Source organism: Echinops telfairi, unplaced genomic scaffold (genome assembly GCF_000313985.2).
Source record: "Echinops telfairi isolate 266 unplaced genomic scaffold, ASM31398v2 ScPeMD7_7469;HRSCAF=8507_1, whole genome shotgun sequence".
Lineage (NCBI taxonomy): Eukaryota > Metazoa > Chordata > Mammalia > Afrosoricida > Tenrecidae > Echinops > Echinops telfairi.
Window position 1 is genome coordinate 73,863,216 of NW_022111373.1, and position 22,999 is coordinate 73,886,214.

General features: G+C 37.7%; 1 protein-coding gene across 1 annotated transcript in view; it reads left to right on the plus strand.

Annotated features, from left to right (window-relative positions):
* Positions 1-22,999, plus strand: part of WDR41 (WD repeat domain 41) — a 57,069-nt gene that overhangs the window by 6,716 nt on the left and 27,354 nt on the right. The window contains exons 3-6 of the mRNA XM_045285104.1: positions 13,521-13,569; positions 15,624-15,755; positions 20,537-20,599; positions 22,182-22,293. Coding sequence (XP_045141039.1) covers positions 13,521-13,569; positions 15,624-15,755; positions 20,537-20,599; positions 22,182-22,293 — 356 coding nt within the window. The remainder of the gene's footprint in view (positions 1-13,520; positions 13,570-15,623; positions 15,756-20,536; positions 20,600-22,181; positions 22,294-22,999) is intronic.

The window sequence follows — 22,999 nt, forward strand, 5'->3', positions numbered from 1 at the left end:
CTACACTGCACCCTGACTGGCTCATCTCCTCCCCGCGACCCTTCAGTAAGGGGCTGTCCAGTTGCCTGCAGATGGGTTTTGGGTCTCCACTCTGCACTCCCCCTCATTTACAATGATATGATTTTTTTTTTCTTGATGCCTGATATCGACAACTTGTGGTCTAAGGGGGTGTCCAGTTGCCTACAGATAGGCTTTGGGTCTCCACTCTGCACTCACCTTCATTTACAATGATATGATTTTTTTGTTCTTTGATGCCTCATACCTGATCCCTTTGACACCTCCTGGTCACACAGGCTAAATTTCAGCATCTTATACTTGCTCATAGTGACAAACATCCTTCTCTCCATTTGGTCAGATTCTGGTCATCTCAATCCTAGGTCAGTTGGCCATCAGCTGGAAGCTTAGGACTCCACCAACACAGTGTTAATTTGACTGCCCTGATACTGAAGTTTCAGAGACTCTAACTTTTTACTGAGGAGCAAACCCATCATTCTCCCAAGGAGTGGCTGATAGTTTCATGCTGTTGACTTTTTGGGTCTCAACCCAACATGTAACCACTGTACCACCATTGACTCTTCCCTACAGAGACAGTTCTACCGGGTATAGAGATGCTGTGAGTTGGCATCAATTTGAGGGTAGTGAGTTTTTGTCATTAAAAATTGATGCTGAATGTTTCTCATACATGGTATTGTAAAATAGTGATCAGTCATGATTATAAGAGTTTGTAAACCCGTCTGAAACTTATATTTGATTGGGTATGCTAAAAGAGAATTAGAAATTGCCTGGGAAAAAATGACCTTATGTTTGAACCCAAGGTAGAGTAAGGAAGGGCCTTAGTACAAAACTGAGCCCACTCAGAACTGCTGAGAAAACAGGAGATTTACATTTAAATGGAAATCTGCAGAGAGAGAGACTGGCTTTTGAAATTTTGAGCCAAGTAAACTGTCATTAGATTCATCAATGCAGAAAAGTCTATGCCCATCAAAGAAAGTTCCCTTTTAGTACTGAAAGTTAAAGAGAGCCAATGAGCTTAGTATATTTGTTATAGCAACCATTTGGATCCACTTACTGAGTGGAAGTGGGGGAAATACAATAGTGAATAGAGGGGCTGATTGGACGTTTTCCATTGGCACCTGTTGACTCGGCTTGCAGGGGCAGTATATTGTTTAATGTGAGTTTTCCAGCCAAAGCCTTTGTCACTCCCACCAAATGACCTTTTCCTACAGGGATCTGGGTATAAAGGTGGGGAAAAGACACTGATAAGATTCACTTATGAATAGCTGTTAGCAGGATTCATGGACTGCCATTCGTGCTGGGTATAAAATAAGCCCTTTGAGGAACAAGAGTGGGGATCTCACTACCAACAAGAGCCAGGAGTGGAGTGTGTCCTCTGGATCCATAGATCCCTGTGGAGGGAGCCTCCTCGATCCAGAAGGCAGCTGTGACATCAGAGGATTTGCAGAGCAGCAGCAGCAGCACCAGGAGTCAGAGCATGAGACAGAGTGATACCTTCAGGCCCACAGAGCAAGTAAAGCTGAGTGCTCTGGGCAGGAGGGTGACTTATGGAGAGGGGAGCTCATGGGAACTTGGGGTTGTTGAGTTTACTGGCCCACAGGGCTGGAGCTGAGTGCCTTTGGGTTGAGGGTTACAGTGGAGCGACATGCCCTTTGGGCTTTAATTAGCAACTCTGGCCGACCTTTGTAACATGACCTCACTGAACATCTGTATCCTCTGAACATTTCTCACTCACCTTGTAATTACGAGCATTTTCTGTGAGTTCTGTGGGGCCATTGCAATGAATTATAGAATCTAGACGAAAAAATAGAGAATGCTGTTTGTGACAGAAAACGCCATTGTAGTATTAATCACAATGACAGTTATAGAATTAATGATATAATTATTTAATACTTGTTTTCCCTTCTAGAACATAAGTTTTCTGGGGGTTTGTACTATCTTTTTCTTAAATCTCAATCACGGTAACCTTAGTATCTTTGTTGTTGTGTGTATTTGAGTGACTCTGATTCATAGCGATCCTGAATGACTGAGTAGATAGAATGGCATCTTAGGGTTTCGTAGGCTGTCATCTTTATGGGAGCAGGCCCCCAGGTCTTTTTTCCATTGGAGCCACTGGTGGGTTTGAACCACTTACCTTTTGATAAGAAGTTGTGTGTTTAATCATTGCACCACCAGGGGTGCCAGGCCTTGCCTGTAGTACAGTAAATAATTAATAGTTGGTAAAGGAATGAATGACTCCCCAGACAAATTAATGTACAGGTTACATACTATCCTCACTTCTGTTGCCGCTACTATTTCATACACTATCATTTATAAGTTTCTTTTACTTTCCTGACTGCCACTCCCTCACCTTTTTCATCGTTAACTCTGTGGTTGACTGTACTGTAATTATTCCTAACATGGATGATCATTTGTACAGTCTATTCACCTTGTTTTCTCTCTGCTTCTTCTTATGTCTTTGTTTTCAGTTATTTTTCTTACACTTCTCAACTTTGCTTGCAAAGATTGGCCTCATTAGCCCGTCAACACGCTTCCTTTGTGATGCAAACCAACCAAATCACAGCATGGTAAACATACTATAATAATCTTCAGCCTTTTAATGAAAATACTTATTTCTGGTATCTCCTTTGATGAACTTTTGTTTACTTAAGTGATTTTTTTTAAGAGAGAATGAAATAATTCTGGGAAGGTAGGATTTGAACAGGAGCTGTGGTAGCTTAGTAGACTGTATACTAAGATGCTAACCACGTTAATGGTTCAAACCCATCAGCTGCTACATGCGAGAAAGATGAGGCAGTTCTATTCCATAGAGATGTGAAGTGTTGGAAACCCAAAGGGGGCAGTTCTACTTTGTCCCTTCAGGTCACTATGAGTCAGAATTGACTCTATGGCAGTGATTTTTTTTTGGGAGGTGGGGGTGATGTACTGTTAAAATCTGTAGCAAAATTTGCGTTAGCCAGTACTGGGTTAAAAGATTCTATAGGCAAAATATTGAACGATGCGGGAAGCATCGATTGAGAAGATTGAAGGAATATACAGAGTCACTGTACCAGAAAGAACTAGTCGACAGTCCACCATTTCAGGAGGTAGCATATGAGCAAGAAACAATGGTGCTGAAGGAAGAAGTTCAAACTGCAGTGAATGCATTCGTCAAAAACAAGGCTCCAGGAATTGCTGGAATACCCATTAAAATGTTTCAGAAAGCTGAAGAAGTATTGGAAGCATTCACTCATCTATGCCAGGAATTTTTGGACACTATTACTTGACCAGTTGACTGGAAGAGATCCTTATTTGTTCCCATTCCAAAGAAAGGTGGCCCAAGATAATCCTCAATCAATAGAACTATAGCATTGATATTGCACATAAGTAAAATTTTGCTTAAGATCATCCAATAGCAGTTGCAGCACTGACAGGGAAATTCAGACCAGATTCAGAAGAGGACTTGGAATAAAGGCTATCACTAATGATGTCAGATGGATCTTGGCTTAAAGCAGAGAATCCCAGAAAGATGTTTCTTGTATTTCATTGACTAGGCAAAGGCATTTGACTGCATGGACCATAATAAATGGTGGGTAATCTTGAGAAGGTTGAGAATTCCAGAACACTTCATTGTGCTCATTTGGGGCCTGTACATGGATCAAGAGGCAGTCGTGCGAACAGAACAAGGGAATACTCTATAGTTTCAAATCAGGAAAGGTATGCATCAGGGTTGTTTCCTCTCACTATATTTGTTCAATTTGTATGGTGAGCAAAGAATCAGAGAAACTGGATTACATGAAGAGTGTAGTATCAGAATTGGAAGGAGGTGTATTAACAACCTGTGGTATGCAGAAGACACACCCTTGTTTGCTGAAACTGAGGAGGAATTGAAGCATTTGCTGTGAAGATCAAGGATTGTAGCCTTCAGTTTGGATTACAACTCAATGTAAGGAAGACCCAAATCCTCACAACTGAAGGAATAGGTAACATCATGATAAATGGAGAAAAGGTTGAAGTTGTCAAAGATTTTGTCTTTCTTGAATCCACAATCAATGTCCATGGAAGCATCATTCAAGACATCAAAAGATATATTACATTAGGTAAATCTGCACAAGATCTTTTTAGAGCAGCGATTTTCAACCTGTGGGTCACAGCCCCTTTGGAGGTTGAATGGCCCTTTCACAGGGGTCGCAAAAACATGTATTTCCCATGGGCTTAGGAACCAAGACACCACTCTATCTGTCTCCAGGCAGGTCTGCCCACATGCAAATGTGCTGATCTGGTGAGAAAGAAACTACCTCAACCTTCGCACTGACTTTGACTTTTTACGCATACTGTTGCAAAATGTAGCAATGCAGTTTTCTGTTATATTAAGACTGTTGACCTTGCTACACCATGCTTTAAGACAAAATTTCATTTACCTATTTGTAATTTGAAATAAATAGTTCACAATATATAATTATATGTTGTTTTTGTGATTACTGTATATACTTATGTATAAGCCAAGTTTTTCAGCACATTTTTTATGCAGCTTTTGTGATAAAATTAGGTGTCTCAGCTGATAATCGGCTCAGTTTATACTCGAGTACATACGGTAATCACTGTTTTAATTATGTCCAATTTGTAACAATGAAAATACGTCTTGTGTATTAGGTATTTACATTACGATTCATAACAGTAGCAAAATTACAGTTATGAAGTAGCAACAAAAATAATTTTATGGTTGGGGATCACCACATCACCACAACATGAGGAACTGTATAAAAGGATCACAGCATTAGGAAGGTTGAGAACCACTGCTTTAGAGTATTGAAATGCAAGGATGTTACTTTGTAGACTAAGGTAAGCCTGACCCAAATCATGATATTCTCTATTGCATCATATGCATGTGACAGTTAGACATCGAATAAGGAAAACCGTAGAAGAATAGATGTATTTGAATTGTGGTGCTGAGAACTTTGAAAGTACCATGGACTGCTAAAAGGACAAACAGATCATTATTGGCAAAAGTAAGGCCAGAACACTCTTTAGAGACAAGAGTAGCAAGACTTTGTCTTACATACTTTGGATATGTTGTCAGGAGAGACTAGCCCCTGGTGAAGAACCTCAAGTTTGGTAAAATGGAGGGGCACTGAAAAAGAGGAAGGCCCCTGACGAGATGGATTGACACAGGATTTGGCGTCTACCTATAGGCACCTTGAAAGAAAGGCATGGTGTGTTAATCTGGGTTGACTAGAGAAACAGATTAATTGACACTCATATGTGTATAAGAGAAAACTTTATATCAAGAAGTAACTATGCATCAATAAAACATCCCAGCCCAGTCCAGTCCAGTCCAGATCAAGTCCATAAGCTCGATATTAGCCCATAAGTCTGATATTAGCCCATGAATTCCTCTTCCGGGCCCAGTTCAGCAACTCTTGGTTAAATTATCTTATGGGGTCTAGTAGTGAATTGGCTGGGCCCCCTGGATCACTGCAGTGACTGGGAGGACTGGGTGTCTCTCTGGGTACTTGTTCGTCCTGTGGTGACAGAGTTTTCTTACTGGTAAAAGGGCAAGCTCCATGGTACAGAAACTGCACGTCTCTGCATTTATACTGTTTGCTCTTTGTTGTTTTTTAGCCAAAGCAAGGTGGGAGGTAAGCAACCAGCAACCATTTAGTGGATAGGTAAACATGCTACAAAATCACTATTGTGAATGGTGGTGAGTGTAGAGAGGAAGACTTAGTTTGCTACCTGACTCATTATTTTCACGCCATGGCCATTATGTTAGTTCGGACTCACTGTGACCTTCTATGGCAAAATCAGACTGCCGGTAGGGCTTCCAGGGGAACTTGACTGCCCTGACTTTCTCGCATGGCGCAGCTCTTGTGTTCATACTGCTGACCTCTTGGGCACCTTGTTCTGTCCAAATGTACAGACGGATGAAAAAGGCTACTTCTTAGCTTTTGCGATAAAGAGATAATATGAGTATATTCTCTATCAAAATTTACATATAAATCGCAAGAAAATGTTCAGTCAATTGTTTTTCTGTTAGATTTGTGATGTGTGTAGTAGATAAATGTGTAGCACTGTTGATCCCTGTTTTAAACACGGTTGTTTAAAAAATCAGTTATTTGCTATAAATTAGTTATTTTTTATAAAATACAATTAGAAACTCAAAGTTGGTACGCTTGCATTAAGAATTTAAATAGTATAAAGTGATATGCATGGTAAAATTACAGAAATATCTTTACAATTGGAAAAATAAGTTTAATACTGTTATGCTTTTAATGTTTTTGTTTCGTTTTTGTTGGCATCGCATTCTAGTTTTTGGTCATCTGTTGTAATCCAGCTTTCATGCTTCACATCTTTAGATAATATCATCTTATTGAGAATTTTGCAGAAGGATTTTCTTGTTTTCTCAGTGGCTCAGCTAAAATCAGTGAGTGGAAAATTTTCTTAGATTGGTTTTTGAAGATACCAAATAAATCCTGTATCACCTAACAGACAGCTGCCTTTTCTTTTCTTCTGTAGTATGTTTTGAACATGAAGTGAGGGTTATATTGATTGGAGATCACTAAAGAAGGCCAAGCCCCAGCAAGAGTCTTCCAAAAAGTGGACTGTGCTAAAATTGCATGTAATACTCTAGCCTTTGACACATTAAACTAAACTGAGTTCATAACACATTTTAAGAATAGTCTTCTGTGTTGCTCATTTGACCATTCCTTGCTCGTCCAGGAAACAGACAAGGTTATATAGGAGGGTGACCATGACTGGAAAAGACTCAGGTGACCCATGAAATGCCACACTGGAGAACAAAGTGTGCCTTTGCGGTGGCTGGGAAGCACTGCACGTTAACACGAAACTACACAAACTCGTCCAGTGTGATAATGCAGTGAAAACAAGGAAGACGTCCCAGCTTTACAGAAAATAAGACTATTCATGCTAATGTACTAACGTTCAGAAAATAGATATCAGTAGGCAAGATAATTTAAAAGATCCTCATGTCTGGGTTCTCTGAGCAGAGGATGCCGAAATGGAGTGAGGCACAAAAAGGCTTATTACCTAGAAATACCGAAAGGTAAGAAGCAGAACTAGGTGGGCAGTGTTTCAGACCCTGATGCCTTTCACAAGTAGTTTTGCAGCAGAGTGCCCTTTGGGGGTCTCCAGCATTAGGTGGAGATAACTAGGGTTTTGTACGTCATCCAAGAACGTGTCCCTGACTTCTACTACCTTGCTTGATTCCAATGGCTGTATGACTTTGACGTGAAAGCTGAATGCACTCTCATAAAGTCAGCAGTTGAAAGCTATCAAATAATCCCACTCCTCACAGTTGGGCAACTAATTCACCACACCTTTGTGACTATCACACCTCCATAGGTTTCAGTTGGGATATTTTATTTTTAATGAATAAAGAAGACCGCAGAAGAATGGATACATTTCAATTACGGCATTAGCAAGGAATATTGAAAGTGCCGTGGACTACCAGAAGAGCCAACAAATCCATTTTGGAAGAAGTATAGCCAGGATGCTCCTCTGACGTGAGGATGGTGAGACTTCTCTCATGTGCTGTGGACCGGTTATCAGGAGAGAACAGTCCCTGGGCAGGGACATCATGCTTGGGAAGATTGAAGGTCAGCAAAAATGAGGAAGGCCTTCAGGGAGATGTAGTGGCACAGTGGCTGCGACCGTGGGCTCCACCACAATAATTTTGAAGATGGTGCAGGACCGGGCAGTGTCCTGTTGTACATAAGGTCACTGTGAGTCTGAACTGACTTGACGGCACCTAACAACATTTTCATTTTAAATTCCATGAATAGACTTATATAGGCTGTGTCTTTGCGCAACTCCCCCCACCCTTTATTTATTTTTCAATGCAGTAATTCAGTCATATGAGGAAGACTATGTAATCATCACCACAGTCAATTTCAGAACATTTTTGTCTGCCTTACACTCATCATTGTTAGCTCCCTATTCTCCCACCCCCAGTCTCTTCTGCCACATCCCTAAGTAATTATCAATCCAGTTACTGTCTCTATAGATTTACCTAATCTGAAGTTCACTTACAGAAAATCACACAAAGCAAGCAAACGACAATGACAAAACAGAAAAACCTGAAGATAAAAAAAGCAGAAAAAACTAAAAGCTGAAACAATTTTAAAATGGGTCAATAGGGAGATCAGATAAGGTTGACATTTTAACCTAACTATATCTGCCTTAATTGACTTTACAATGTTCTCTGTCTGATAGCAAGGCTATTCATCTCCCTGGACTATGGTCAGAGGGAATTTACTGGAGGCTTAATCCATGTGTGGACCCTGAAAATGGATTTTGGGCTTCCACTGTCATCCATAGCCTTCTGCAAACTGGGTGTTCACAATTTACACTCAGACTTCCCTCCTCCAGATTTGTATTTTATTATTTATAATCATTGGAGCACACAGACTGGTGTGCTTCTTCCATGTGTACTTAATTGACGCCTTTAAGACCCCAGATATTATTCCTTCTGATAGTTGGGTACCATCTGCTTTCTTCACCACCATTTGCTGTAGCACCCATATCTTCAGTGATCTCGTCATGAGGTTGAGTATTGAGTAGGGCCATGCCATGAAAATGAAATTGTTCTGATGTTGGGATTCCCATTATGAGCCCCAAATCCATTTATATACCTATAGTTTGTATATATCTGTAACTCACTTTAGAGCCATTGTGATCATTTTATAAGAGAGAACATTATAAATCATCCCAATGGGGAATAAGGTAATTTTGTTGATGGTATCATTAATTTAGCCAATGGTGTAGTATTTAAAACACTGTTGAGAAAAGGAAATTATACATGTACAGCCTGACTTTTCAGACTGCAGTACATAAATTATTGACTTGTACAGATTAAACTCCTAAGTGACTGGACACTATTCACATGAATCATGAGGGTTGGAAGTAGGGCAAAACTTTCAGTAACATTTATCTATAAAGGCAGAATCATGCTTGCCAGACTAACACATGTCATAAAACAGCAAAAGAGCATTCAAATAGTAAATATCTGATAGTTCCTGGCCATGATTTATTGGGCACTCTCAAAGCAAAAGGTCTGAACCAAAGTCCAATGACCACCCATTCCATAACCTTGGCATAGTGGTCCATCTGCTTCTCATGTTTGAGCATTTCAGCTTCAAATCCAAAGAAGTATGTTGGTTCCTTAAATCTTCTATCAGATGAGTTTAAGGTAAAGCCCAGTGGGCTTAGTCAGATTTCCACGTCAAGTCCTTGTGGTGTGACCTATGAAGGATACTGTGCACCTCGAAAGGACTAGAGTCAAAAGGTGTCTGTATCACACAGTCTGAGTCACCAAGGGCTGGATAGACACTAGCTCAAAGTGCCCATTTAGAAACATAATACCAGGTGTATTCTCATGGGAAGCTTTTTAAGAAACAATATGACATTAGCTAATTGTTTTTGATGGCTTGATAATGTTAAAGTAGTTTTTAAGAGATTTATGGTACCTGTACCAGGAAAAATTCTTTGTATTATGAATCAGAAGCTATAATACTAATAGCTTAACAGAGCATCCACCTGTCAATTTTTTAAATGTTTACCTATAGTATCACATTGATTTTATCATAGTAAATTTGTTTTCTGTTTTGTTAACCCCTTGTATGGGGATTTTCAGGTATAACCAGCAACATTTTTATCTTAATAGTATGTTGAATAGAAGTAAATAATTGATATCTTAGAATTCATAAAGTACGGTACATTAAAAAAACTCATCATTTAAAAAAAATCTTAAGGCAAGAACCATGTATAGTTCTATCTGCATTTCCCTAAGAGAATAATGTATTTTAAAAAATTTAATCATTTTATTGGGGGCTCATACAACTCTTATCCCAATCCATACATCCATCCATTGTGTCAAGCACATTTGTGCATTTGTTGCCATCATCATTCTCAAAACATTTTCTTTCTACTTGAGCCCTTGGTATCAGCTCCTCATTTCCCCCCTCCTCTCCCTATTTAATTTTTCTTTTTAAATGTAAAAAAACCCTTTAGTTTTAGATATGTTTACAGTCACGTTTCAGATCATATTGGGAAGATGAGCATTATGGAGTGCCAGTTTAATAGAACAAAGTGTTCTTGCATTGAGGGAGTGCTGGAGTGGAGGCCCAATGTCCATCTGCTACCTTAATACTAAGCCTATAAATATATACACATAGATCTATTTCCCCACCCTCATATATAAATATATTTACATATGTACTTGCCTTTATTTAGACCTTTATAAATGCCCTTTGCCTCCTAGTTCTTCCCTCTATTTCCTTTTACTTAACTCTTGTCCCACTATCATGCTCAGCCTTCCTTTGGGTTTCAGTAATTCCTCTCGGTTACATTGCCCTTAACCAGTCCCTACCAGGCCGCTTACACCCTCCTTGCCTCTGATTTTGGATCACTTGTTGTTCCCTTTTACCTGGGTTGGTTAACCAGAATAGTGTTTTACTAGATGCAATTTTCATTAATCAGTAAAGAAACAGATCCTCCCCAAATTATATGCTTTTGTGATTTTTGTACAGGTCTTCAAAAATCAAAAACTTAAGTGTTTGAATTGTAGAAATATATAATGTTTTAAAAATTAGTGTATATATAATTTGATAGCAATATAGTCATAGCTTAAACCTAATTGACATATTAATTATTTATTTATAGCTCATTATTACTTTTTAGTAGTTACAATATACTTTGCAAATAGGAATTCATGAGTTGAATTTTCATTTCTGATTTGGAGATGGCTAGACTGTGTGACCTGCAGGCTTTTGGCTTAAAATTAATGGAAATAGTACAACTAGTTTTTATCTGTATACATTGTAGTAGAATGGATAATTATGATTCATGAATCGTTTACTACCTTCTTATTATTTCATGAGCTATGCTAGCGTATAGAAATGTTATTCTGTTTTGTATTTTAAAGTTTTATGTTTCTTTTTTAGAGGAGATAGTAATAAATAATGAAAAGACAGGAATGGAATAAAAGAGAATTGAAAGGCCTGGATAACCCACCAACTGAGTAATTGACCTCTGAGCAATAAAAAATTGGCTGTGATTTCATGCATTACCACTGAGCATTGTTTAGAGTTAACTTTTGTTCACTACTGATTGAATTAAAGGCTTGAGGTAAAATGCTCTATATCTCATTTCTAACCTCTTAGCCATTCAATTATCTTTTATTGTGAACTCATGAGATTCAAACATGATAAAATAATGAGAAGTTAAAAATCAGGATTAGAACAAAAAGTATGTATTTAAAATCTGCAGTCTTCTAAAAGGTAGAAAAGCAATTACAAGTTTCAAGAATCAATATAAATTGATGTTTATACAAACAAATCTGAAGACCTGGAATCTTGCCTTCTATTCCATTACTTTGCAAATAAAAAGAAATCACTTAGCCCAGAAACACAAACTATTAAAAAGTTACTTCCAGCAATTATTTTTGTTTCCCAAGGCATTGCTTAGTATTCTGGCTCAGAAAATTAAATTTAAGAAATATTGTTAAATTTTAAATTATTGTCTGTATAATGTACACACCTTTTATAGCTTATTCTTCTAAATGTAAATAAATAAATGTTAGCTATGCAGTTAAAAATAAGTCTTTTCTTGTATAGTGTCCCCTGGGTGGCTCAAGTGGCTTACGTAATGACTACAATAATAGGTATTCAAGCCCATCCAGTGGCACTACAGAGTCAAGTTGTGTAAATCTGCTTGGTAGAAATTATAGCCAAAAAACCCATATGGAAGAATCTACTCTGTAACCCGTACAGCTGCTGTGAACCATGATCAACCCCATGGCGATGGGTTTAGATTATACTTTTTTACAATTTGTGTGGTTACCTAACTTTTAAAAGCCCTTGAAAGAAAAAACAAAAAGATCCATAGCTTGTATATTTTATGATAAATAACTAATAGATGTGGACAGACTACATTTGACCAGTTTCACATCTCTTTGGTAATCTTTCAGCCATAACAGTTCAACTAAAAAATTCAAACTCAATGCCATCAAGTTGATTCCGACTTTTGGTAATACCGTATGGTGTTTCTGAAGCTGTAAATCTTTGCAGGAACAAATTTCCAGGACTTTACTCTTGGTGCCACTGGGTGGATTTGAATATTAATGCTAGTAGTCAAGTGTATGTCACCCAAGGGACACTGTTTATAAATGCGTGTACTTTGTTATTAATAATAAATTAGTTGATGAGTTCGCAGTGTTATTACTGTACATTATTATGTTGGGACAGTGCTTAAGAACAATGCTTCTTGAATTTGTAATAATCCAGTCGGTATGATGACTAATCCTGTGTGACCATTCTTTTTCCTCTTGGTAGTGTTAGTGTCATGTCTTTTATTCTGTAAAAGGTAAATCACAGTATAGTGACTGGGAGATGAAGAGAGTGAGACTTAATTGAGTTCATCATCTCTCTTTTTTCATGTTATGAAACAAGTTTTCCTATAACTTTTTCTATTTCAGACATCTTCACTGGAAAATAAAAGAACAAAAAAAATTGCAAACCAAGAAAATTGCATTTATAAAACATGATAAAGAGCCAAGATGAGCAAAGAAAAGGGGGTCTTGGCTTTAAATAAAATTTGTATAAAGAGAAAACAGTAAAAATAATGATTTTTACAAGGGGTTTTTAAAAGTTTATGGAAAAATTCTATTATCTTTACATTTAATTCTTCCATAAACTTTTTAAGCTCCTTTGTATCTCAGGACACTGTTATAGATTGAAATAGCTCAAGCCCCTGCCCCTCCCCCCCAGTTGTGTTGAAGTCCTAGCTCCTGTTTCTGTAAATAGGATCTTTGGAAATACAGGGCTTTTTTGTGTATGAGAGAAGACGTTAGGGTAGATCGTGCATCTGATTCTTCTGAGTGACGTCTTTGAAAAAGCAGATGGACACATGCACGGCCGATCGATGGATCGACAAGGCCAGAACGCCTAGGAGGGCTCGCGGTTACTGGAAGTTAAAAGCACAGAGAAGGACTGCCCTGCCCCGTGGAGTGCACACCTCGAACTCGGACTTCTTCTTACCTCCTGTACCTAAGATTGTTCTGTTCCATCCCTGGAATATCGTGACCAGTGAGCCCGCTTCTCGCTTAGTGTTCCTTTACGTCAGTTGGAAGTTACCTGAAATCAGTACTATTGAAGCAAGGAAGGGCTTTAAAGCCTCATTTTTTTCATTTCCAGTACTTAATATAGCTTACTCATTTTTACATTTGTAGCACTTAATTCACTGCAACCCTGTCACCATCTTGTCTTTGGGATTTTCAGTACTTGGTATAGAACTTAGAAACTATTCAGTGAACATTAAAACTGTTCTCTGACCCGCTGTAGGCTGATGTTTAAAATGAATTAAATAGTACTTTTATAGGGGATATTTTTATGAGAATTTTATGTGTTATTGAATTTAAGTGAAAATATCATCAACAAAGTGTTAGCGATTTTAGTTATCTTAGCAATGAAATGTTACCAGTGACTCCTTTATTTTATTTTTCTAACCAGGTTTGCATCTGCTGGTGATGATGGCATTGTAGTTGTGTGGAATGCCCAGGTGTGTATTTCTTCTCAGTGGACTGTACATGGATTGCATAGTTGAGTAGTAATTTATAAACTGCAACCAGTATCTCTATACCTAGATCCTTGTTGAGAAGCCCTGGTGGTGTAGGATTACACGTTAGGTTGCTAACCACCAGGTCAGCAGTGTAACCCACCATCACTTTGTGGGAGAGCCATGAGGTGCTCTTCCGATAAAGAGTTAGTCTCAGAAGCCCTGCCAAGCAGTTCTCCTCTGTTCCGTAGGGTCTCTGTGAGGTGGTTGTTTGGGTAGATCCTGCATCTGGATTCCTTCTGAGTGATGTCCTAGAAAAAGCATACTTATCCTTATTTGAGGCTCATTAATCCTCAAACAGGACTACTTAGAGCAAAGCCAATTAAAATGGGCACTAATAGTATGTACATAAATAGAGGACTTTTTAAATTTAAAATTTGTTCTCAGGAACAAAATTCTTAATTATGAAAAATATTTAAAACTATTCAACACAATTTCGATAGCCAGCAACTATATACTGATGTTTAAAATGATCTAAGCATTAGTTCTGTAGGGGACATTTTTTTCAGAATTTTATGATATCACATTTTACCATATTTAACTTAAGTACCAACATAAGAACTTTATTTCAGCAAAAATATTTAAAGCTTCACCAAATTTATCAGAGGCCTTTCTTTCTGATCCTTTGATACAGAATCATTCTCTTTGAATCATTTATTTCACCTACATATTTTTTCTTGATTGTGTTATCTGTCATTGATTCTGCTTGCAAGCAGTTCTTTAATATTACTCTTATCATGTTCATGAAATCCTACAAGTTTGGAAGATTTGCAGTTTATATTTATGTTGTATATTTGTATGCTTACTGCTTGGAACAATTAGTAACAAACTGATAGTTAAACAACTGGCCATTAGCAGAGAAGCAACAAAGCCCACATGGAAGCAGCACACCAGCCTGGGTGACCATGAGGTGTCGAAGGGATCAGGTATCAGAAGACCTCAAACAAACAGTCATATCAATGTGAAAAAGGGGGTTTGGAGTGGCCATCAAAAATCCATATGTAGACAATTGGACATCCCCTCACAGAAGGGTCACAAGAAAGGGACGCGCCAGGCAGGGTGCAGTATAGCACCAACAAACACAGCATTCCTCTCGTTTTAATGCTTCTTCTGTAAGGGGAGTAGTGATACCATGAGGGTAGGGAAGGTAGGGGGTGAAGGAGCAGAAAGGGGAGATTGATCACCATATACTCCCCCTCCATGGACAAACAACGGAAATGTAGGTGAAGAGTGACAGTAGACAGTGTAAGATATGAAAATAATAATTTATAATTTATCCCACCCTCGGGAGGGTGGGAGAGTGGGGGAAGGAGAGAAAAGTGAGCTGATACCAAGGGCTCAAGTAGAAAGAATGCTTTGAAAATGATGACAACATATGTACAAATGTGCTTGATACAATTGATGTATGGATTATTATAAGAGCTGTAAAAGCTCCCAATAAAATGAGTTATATATAAAAAAAGACATTGGATGGATGAGAATAGTTGCTGGTGTTAAGAGAGTAGAAAATGATTTTATGAATGGCTTGTACATTTGGATATACATGTTTTTTGTTATATTTACTTTCATTCCCTTCTACTACCTTATAACAGAAGCGACTTAGATATTGAATTCTTAGAGACAGATGACTCCCAACTTTTTTTCCTGTAGGCTAAAATTTATTTTTATTCTTTACATATTTAAATTTTTTAAGTCATATGTAAAGAATATCCTATAAATTTTCCATTAAATATCCTTAAAATTGACATTAAATATTAGAAAATAATTAAGAGTTTTATGCAGCTATTAGCACTTGATTTGATTGCTTCACTATAAAATTGTAAGTCTTATATAAGTAATTTTAAGTGGAATGCATATATATTTCCTATCCTCGCTCTTAACCAAAAGACCAAGGAGAAGCATGTATGTATATTTCCACATTGTGATTCTTGATGTTGTCATTTAAGATGATCTGCGTTGTGACTATGAGCCTGTTCACCTTTTTATTGGTATTTCAGACAGGAGAAAAACTTCTGGAGCTCAGTGGACACACTCAGAAGATAACTGCTATTATTCCATTTCCTTCTTTGGAATCTTGTGAAGAGAAAAATCAACTGATCTTGACAGCTTCTGCAGATAGAACAGTTATTATATCCTTCAGTCTGGAAGGACAGGATGGGAAGTGGCTGTTGGGACCTAAGGGGCCACTACGTACATTATTAATCTTTAGTCTTTTGGGGCCTGTCTGTGCATCCCTATTATAATAAATATTGTTTTAGGTTAGCCTTTGTAAGATTCTTTTTTAAAGTGTTAGGTATCTGGAGGAAAAAAGACTAGAAATAGTAGGTTAAGGCTTACTGGTAGGAACCTCATGACTAATGTTGGTTTTTCCAGAGTTACTGTTACATTAAATGAGATCAAGTGGATTTAAAAATTACTTATTATCTCAATAGAATGCTTAGTTTAAGGAAATGGACTGAAGATTAATTCACATTTCTTTTTGTTTTGCCCATTTGTAGAGTGAAAGAAACTAAGAGTCCCAAACTATAAGAGTTTTCAGCTTTCAAGTCTGCAAAAGTGAATTACCGCCAACTCAGTATTGAATATTAATACTCAGAATTTAAAAACAATTTAAAAAAGTGAATTGCCTTTCTTTTCCCCATACTTTTAGGTTAAAAATTAAAATACAATAATATCAAAGTTTTATAATGTGCAGTATATACCAGGCATTGTTCTAAGTGTTTTATATTTATTAACCGGTTGAATACTTAAAATAACTTTTTGAGGTAAGTTTACTCTTCCCTTTTACAGATGAGAGGTTAAGTAACTTGCCGAGATCACAGTCGATTAAAGCAGAGCTGGGAAACAGTCTGGCTGTAGAGTCAAGCGCTCTGAACCACTAAATATTACTACCTTTGTGAAATATTTTGGTGTGAGCAGATTCAGCCTTTATTATCTGTATGAAGAATTGAAGTTGTAAAGAATGTAGCCAGCTGATATAGACAACTGTATTGCTTTTAAAGTATTTGTTTTGAGTTAGATGAAGGTTTGCAGGGCACGTCATCCGTCTTACCTGCCACAGTTCAGACGTTTTGCTCTGGCTCATCCATCTCAACCCCTCTGTGTACCATCACTTTCCCCACTTTCTCCTGTGTTTCCTATTTTTATTCCTACTCTTTATGTGTTTTTTCTTTGGCTAAATGCTGCCCTTTTGACTCTAAAATTGTAATGATTCGAACATGGGCTTGAATTCAGTTCTAGATTTAAAAAGTAACTAAGGGCTCTACCCCTGAGGCTTCCACCAGTCTCTTTCCAACCAGTAAGCCTGTTCTCTCTTATGATTTGGGGTTATTTTCCACATTGTTCTTCCACTATCTCTCACCCAAAAAACTCACCACCACCAAGTCGATGTCGACTCATGGAGAGCCTATAGGATAAGGTAGAATGGCCCCTGTGCTTTTCTGAGCCTGTAACTCTTTACGGGGGAAGGACAGCTGGTGGCTTTGAACTGCCGACTGTGAATTTCAGCCCGTTCATAGCCACTATGCCACAAGGGCTCCTTCCACGCTCTCTAGGACCTTATAATGTGATTGTTTTTATAGTAGTTGGTAGTGGTACTTGGGTACCATCTGGCTCTTTAGTCTCAGGCTTGTGGAGACGGGCATTTCTGTGATCAATTAGCCCACTGGACTAATAGTTTTTACTGTATCTTTCCATTTTAATCCTTGCTTCTGGATGGGGAGAGATTAGGAGTCGCACTTTACATGGCTACTCAGTAGTTTTTATGACCACAGTTGCTGTTCACCACAGTAGGATGTAGAGCATTATCATTGGGAATTGTTTTATGCCTGTTGACCTTGGCACTCCCTGAGAGGAAGGTCCTGATCCCTTAGGTTTAGTGACTCATTCCCTCAAGGTGTTTATTTATGCCCAAGAGTTTTTATAACTTTGCCCCCGTATGCTCCAATACATTCATGGGTAAATTTGAAGCAAAGATAAATACACATATACAAACATCCTTTGGGACATCTCTGTATCTGTAGGTGTACTCCCACTCTCCTTCCCATTCCTGTTCAGCCTGGTGTCTGTCCAAGCAAGTACTTGTAGATCCCCACTGTTGCAGGAATATGTATATAGGAACATTTGGGTCTGTCGCTTTAACTCTGGTAAACCATCCAGTGTCTGCCTTGCCTCCGTCGGTCTTTTGCCAACCTTTCCTCTTAGTGTACATTTCTCCCCCTTCACACTCAGTTACCCACCCTCTCAGGACTTACCCTTCCTTCCTGTTGCCCCATTCCTGGTAGCCACGAAAAAAGGTTACTTTCAGTGTGAAAACTTTGTTTCTCGACCTTTTACAATAGTGGTCTCATACAAGATAGTCCTTTTGGGACTGATTAACTCAGCATAATGTCCCCCAACTTCACCCATGATAGGAGGTGTTTTGCAGCTTCATCATGATTTACCGTTGTGTACTAATCCAGTGTGTGTCCCAAAGTTTATCCATTCTTCCACAGATGGGCATTTAGGTTGATTCAGTCTTTTGCTGGTGTTCGTGCTGCGATGAACATGGGTGTGCATATATCCATGTGTGTCACGATTCTTATTTCTCTAGGATATATACCAAATAGATGGATTGTTGGGTCATAGAGTATTTCTGTTCCCAAGAATGACTTCAATCTTTTATTACTGTTACAAGACAAAGATATCAAATGTTACCTTTAAACTGTCTGTGCTTATCTGAAAGTTCTATTTACCGAGGTTTCAGCACAGGTGAAGTAAGTTTTAGAGAAACCCAGGAGTTGATGCTTCTTAGGGTTTTGTGGTGCCTACACAAGCTTTGTGACAGTTTACACAAGTTCTTTAACTCAAGTGCCGTATGTGACAAAAGATTTAAGGAAAGGTTTAAAGTGAAGATAAGCAATGCTTATATTTTGGGGTGATTATAGTTTAACATACTAAATGCCGTGGTGGTGTAGTGGCTACACATTGGGCTGCTAACCACAGGGGCAGCAGTTTGAAACCACCAGTAACTCCAAGGGAGAAAGATAGGGCTTTCTATTCTGTAAAGAATTATAGTCTTCAGAAATCCACAGGGACAGTTGTACCCAGTCCTGTAGGGTTGCTAGGAGTCAGAATTGACTTGATGGTGTGAGTTTGGTTTTTGGTATAGTGTAATATAAACAAGGATATGAAAATCAGTTGTATTTTGGTTAGAAAGCTACCGGTGCTTCTCTAGTCAAATACCATTTTATGAAAGAATGCCCCCCCCATGCCCCCCCCCCCAGGTATAAGCGTAATATTTGAAGAAAATAGAAGTTGACATATTTGTATTAGCCCTTGTGGCCTAGTGGGTTATGTGTTAGGCTACTAACGGCAATGTCAGCAGTTTGAAACTTCCAGCCACTTTTCAAGAGAAAGATGAGCTTTTCTGCTCCTATAAAGATATCCAGCCTTCAGAACCCACAGGTGCAATTCTGCTCTGTCCTATAGTGTTGCTAGGAGAGATTAGTATTTACTATAAAGAACTATGATTAAAAACAAACCCAAACCAAGAAAGTATTTCTGATTATAAGTGGCCCTGGTAGGACAGAGTAGAACTGCCTCATAGGGTTTCCAAAGCTCGAATCCTAGGAACAGGTGGCCACAGCTGTGTTCTGGGCATTACTGGTGGGATTGAAACTTTGAGCAGCAACCAAGCACCTAAGCAGTATGCAGCTGGGGGTCCTTGCTGGGACAGCATCGATCGGTCGACATTCTGCTGGTGAGTGAGTGCTTGGAGTCCTTTCCCTGGCTCAGTTACTTCTCTGGTTTGAAAGTACACACACACACACAAACTCCAGTCTGCCTAGTTGGCTGTTCTTTTTAACTAAATGAGTTCTAAATTGTCCTGTTTGTGACTTCGCTATTAACTTTAATTAAATGCTAAAGGTTTAATTTTTGTCAAGAGTTTGACTTAAGAACCCAGGTTACTGAATATCGAATAATTCAATTTTCGAATAAGCTTAATTGAAAATACTAAGAGAGAATACTAACATTTTGACAAATTTAAGGTAAAAAAATATTGTCCTAATAATCTAAACACTTTTGTGCTCGCTTCGGCAGCACATATACTAAAATAATCTAAACACTTTTTCTGTACCAGCAGTTTGATACATATGTAATCTAATTCCCATAACAATCTAACTGCATTTTAAAAATGGAATCAAACATAATTGAAAATAGAGGAATATATCGGACATAGTAAGGTTGTATAATTTGTAAAATTACTTTTATTTTGTTTATGTATGAATGAATAGAAAAATAAAGTGTGTTCTGAGCCATGATGTAAAATGTATTTCTTGCCATAGGAAATTGAAAGTTTGAAAATTATGTTTTTATCTAAAATTGACCTTAGACATTTTATGAGAGGTTCTTTAATTAAATTAAATATGGATGCAGGTAATCGTTTTACACTATTAATGTCTTCTTCGAAGCAGGACTACAGGAATAAATCATGCCAGATAGTTTGCAGAGACCTTTCAGCAAATATTAATAAGTATGATAGCTTTCAGTATACATCATGCACAGTGTTTATTAGATTAGGGAGGACAAATTTGAATAAAATAAATTTTGACATGGGAACAATTGCAAGGTTTAGTACATTTATAGATTTAATACCTACGATTGCTTATTCTCTTAACATTTTCAAATAGTTTGGTAGTAAAATTTACCTCAAACTTAATTTAGTTATTGGTTTGCTCTACAAAGTTGATGCTCATCATCGTAATATTTTTGGTTGTAACACTAAATAATAAGCATTGTATCTTTTATTCTGTATTCAGAGATTTTTCTCACTAAATATGTAACATTTGAAATTTATTTATTAGAAAAGGTATCATCTAATTAAGATATAGAAATTCTATGTTGAAATGATTCCTTAACCTAAATTCAGGTGTGGGATTGTGATGCTGGCAGACAGGTTCAGAGAATATCATCCTTCCAGTCCACTGTTAAGGTACAATCTTAGTGCAGATAAGAACTTTTACGGTTATTATGTTTTTGTTTCAGAAAGATTGATGGACTAACCTTTGTAAGGTACAAAATTATTTCTTTGACTTACAGGTATTTGATTCCTCTAAGTCTACGTTGAGGGGAGCATATAGGCTATTGTATTTATTTACTTCTGCTTTAATCTTTTTTCACATAAAAGTGGTTACAAATGGCATTGCACTCACTTTAGGTCATACCTTAAACTCACTGGTTCTTTAACAGATAATTTATCATTAACATGAGAAATAATGTTATTTCTTGTTTTTTCAAAATAGTAAGGAGTTCTGTGAGATCCTATGTTAACAGAAATTAGTGGAATTGGCATATCTTTGTTGAAAATATAAACTCATGTGCTTATTTTAGAAGATAGTTTGGCAGACAGATAGTTTGGTATGAGTGATTTAAACTGTTAATACAGAGTTGATGATCTGAATTGTAAACCCCCCACCTAATTTACAATAAAAAAAACCCAAACCATTTGTGCCACATGAAAACCTAAATGTACAACTGAAGAGTTATTAAAGAGAATATTATCTAAATATAATAATTTAAACAAAATTTTATATCAAGGGAAAAATTAATGAAATAGAATGTCTAGAGATTAGTATCCTAGGTACTAGTGAACTAATGGATTGGTATTGGCTATTTTGAATCAGATGATGATATGGTTTACTGTACTGGGAATGGAAATCTAAGAGGAGTGGTGTCACATTGGCTTCAGAAAGAAGTTTTCAGGATTTATCCTGAAGTACCATGCTGTCAGTGATAGATTAATATGTATATGTCTATAAGGAACACCAGTTAATATTATTATTCCAATTTACAAACCAACTACTAATGCTAAAGATAAAGAAATTAAAGCCTTTTATCAACTTTTATAGCCTGAAATTGCTCAAATATGCAATCAGGATGCATTGATAATTCCTGGTTGTTGTTAACCAAGAAGTTGGAAAATATGACCTTGGTAATGGAAATGACGTCAGAGATTGGGTGATAGAATTTTGTGCAAGACCAAGGCTATTGGTCCAATTGTGAGGAATTTTGTTGTCTTTGCATCGAGTTATGCTCCCTACCGAAGGTTGCAGTCTTTATTATTAACAACTTATTGAGAAGCTTAAATCAGTAAACATCATCTTGTGGACAGGAATCCAAGGGCGGTTAAACTTGGTGGGCCTACCTCAGGGTCTTTCTTGGGGTTGCTGCCGTCCGCAGGATCAGTTTTTCAGCGGTCTCACTTACAGGTTTGGCCAGTTGTTTGGAGGCTTCAGCGCCTTCCCCTTCAGCCCCCTTTCCATAGGACGCAGAGCGGACGATTCAAGGGAGTGTAGAGGAACCCAAGTTCTTTTATAACCTAGTCTTGGGAGTGACCCATTATCCTTTCTGCCGACTTTGTTTTGAGAAGTTAGTTATTTAGTAAAGTTCACAATCAATTCCTTTTAAAGAAAAGAATGTCCAAGAATTTTGTGGAGATATGTAAAAGTTGCCAAAGCAATAAATGAATGCTTTCTGTTTTAAAATTGATAAGACATTTTAAATCACATTTGCAGTGCTTAACAGTTCTTCAGAGACTCGACGTTTGGCTCTCTGGTGGGAATGACCTATGTGTATGGAACCGCGAATTAGAGCTCCTGTGTAAGACCAGTCACCTTTCTGATACAGGTAAGAAATGAAATCCAGGTATTTGTGTACCGTAATTGACTGACTTGAAAAAGACGAAGTCTCTTCAAAGAGACTTACTGTGGATACAAAGGTCAGTATAGGAGATTTATCTTTTCTGTTCTGAAGATAACATGTAGTCGGACTTCTTCAGTCAGGTTAAGGGTTGAGTAAAATAGATACTATCCCAAATTGGGAGGAGAGACGTTCCCTCCACCCGCTCAGCTTTCCCTTCCCTTTGACCAGAATTTCTTAAAGGCGAGCCAGAAAAACTGTTTCATATATGCTCTTAGGCTGTGCTCCTGAACGTGATGAGCATGCAGACATCTGGAAGCAGACCTTCCTGACGTCACAGTATTGCCTGCCTTGTTGTGGAGTCGTCCAACTTTGGCTAGATTTCTTCCGTATAACCTCATTTTATAATTGCCCTTGTTCATATCTGTGGAAAGTTACTAACAAGATATTATTTTACCACAATTCTGTTAACACGTTTTTGGCTTGAATAGAGAAACAGTTTTGACTTCTAGATACCAAAGATCTTAAAAATAAACTGCATTCTATTTTGAGAGTAAGAGAACAATAAATATAAATGCGAACCTAACCTTGATTTCAAGTTTTACATTAGGGTTTCTTAGAATAATCAAATAGCCTCTGGAATAGAATATTATTATGTATATCGTTGACATTTAAAGGTATCAAGGGCCCTGTG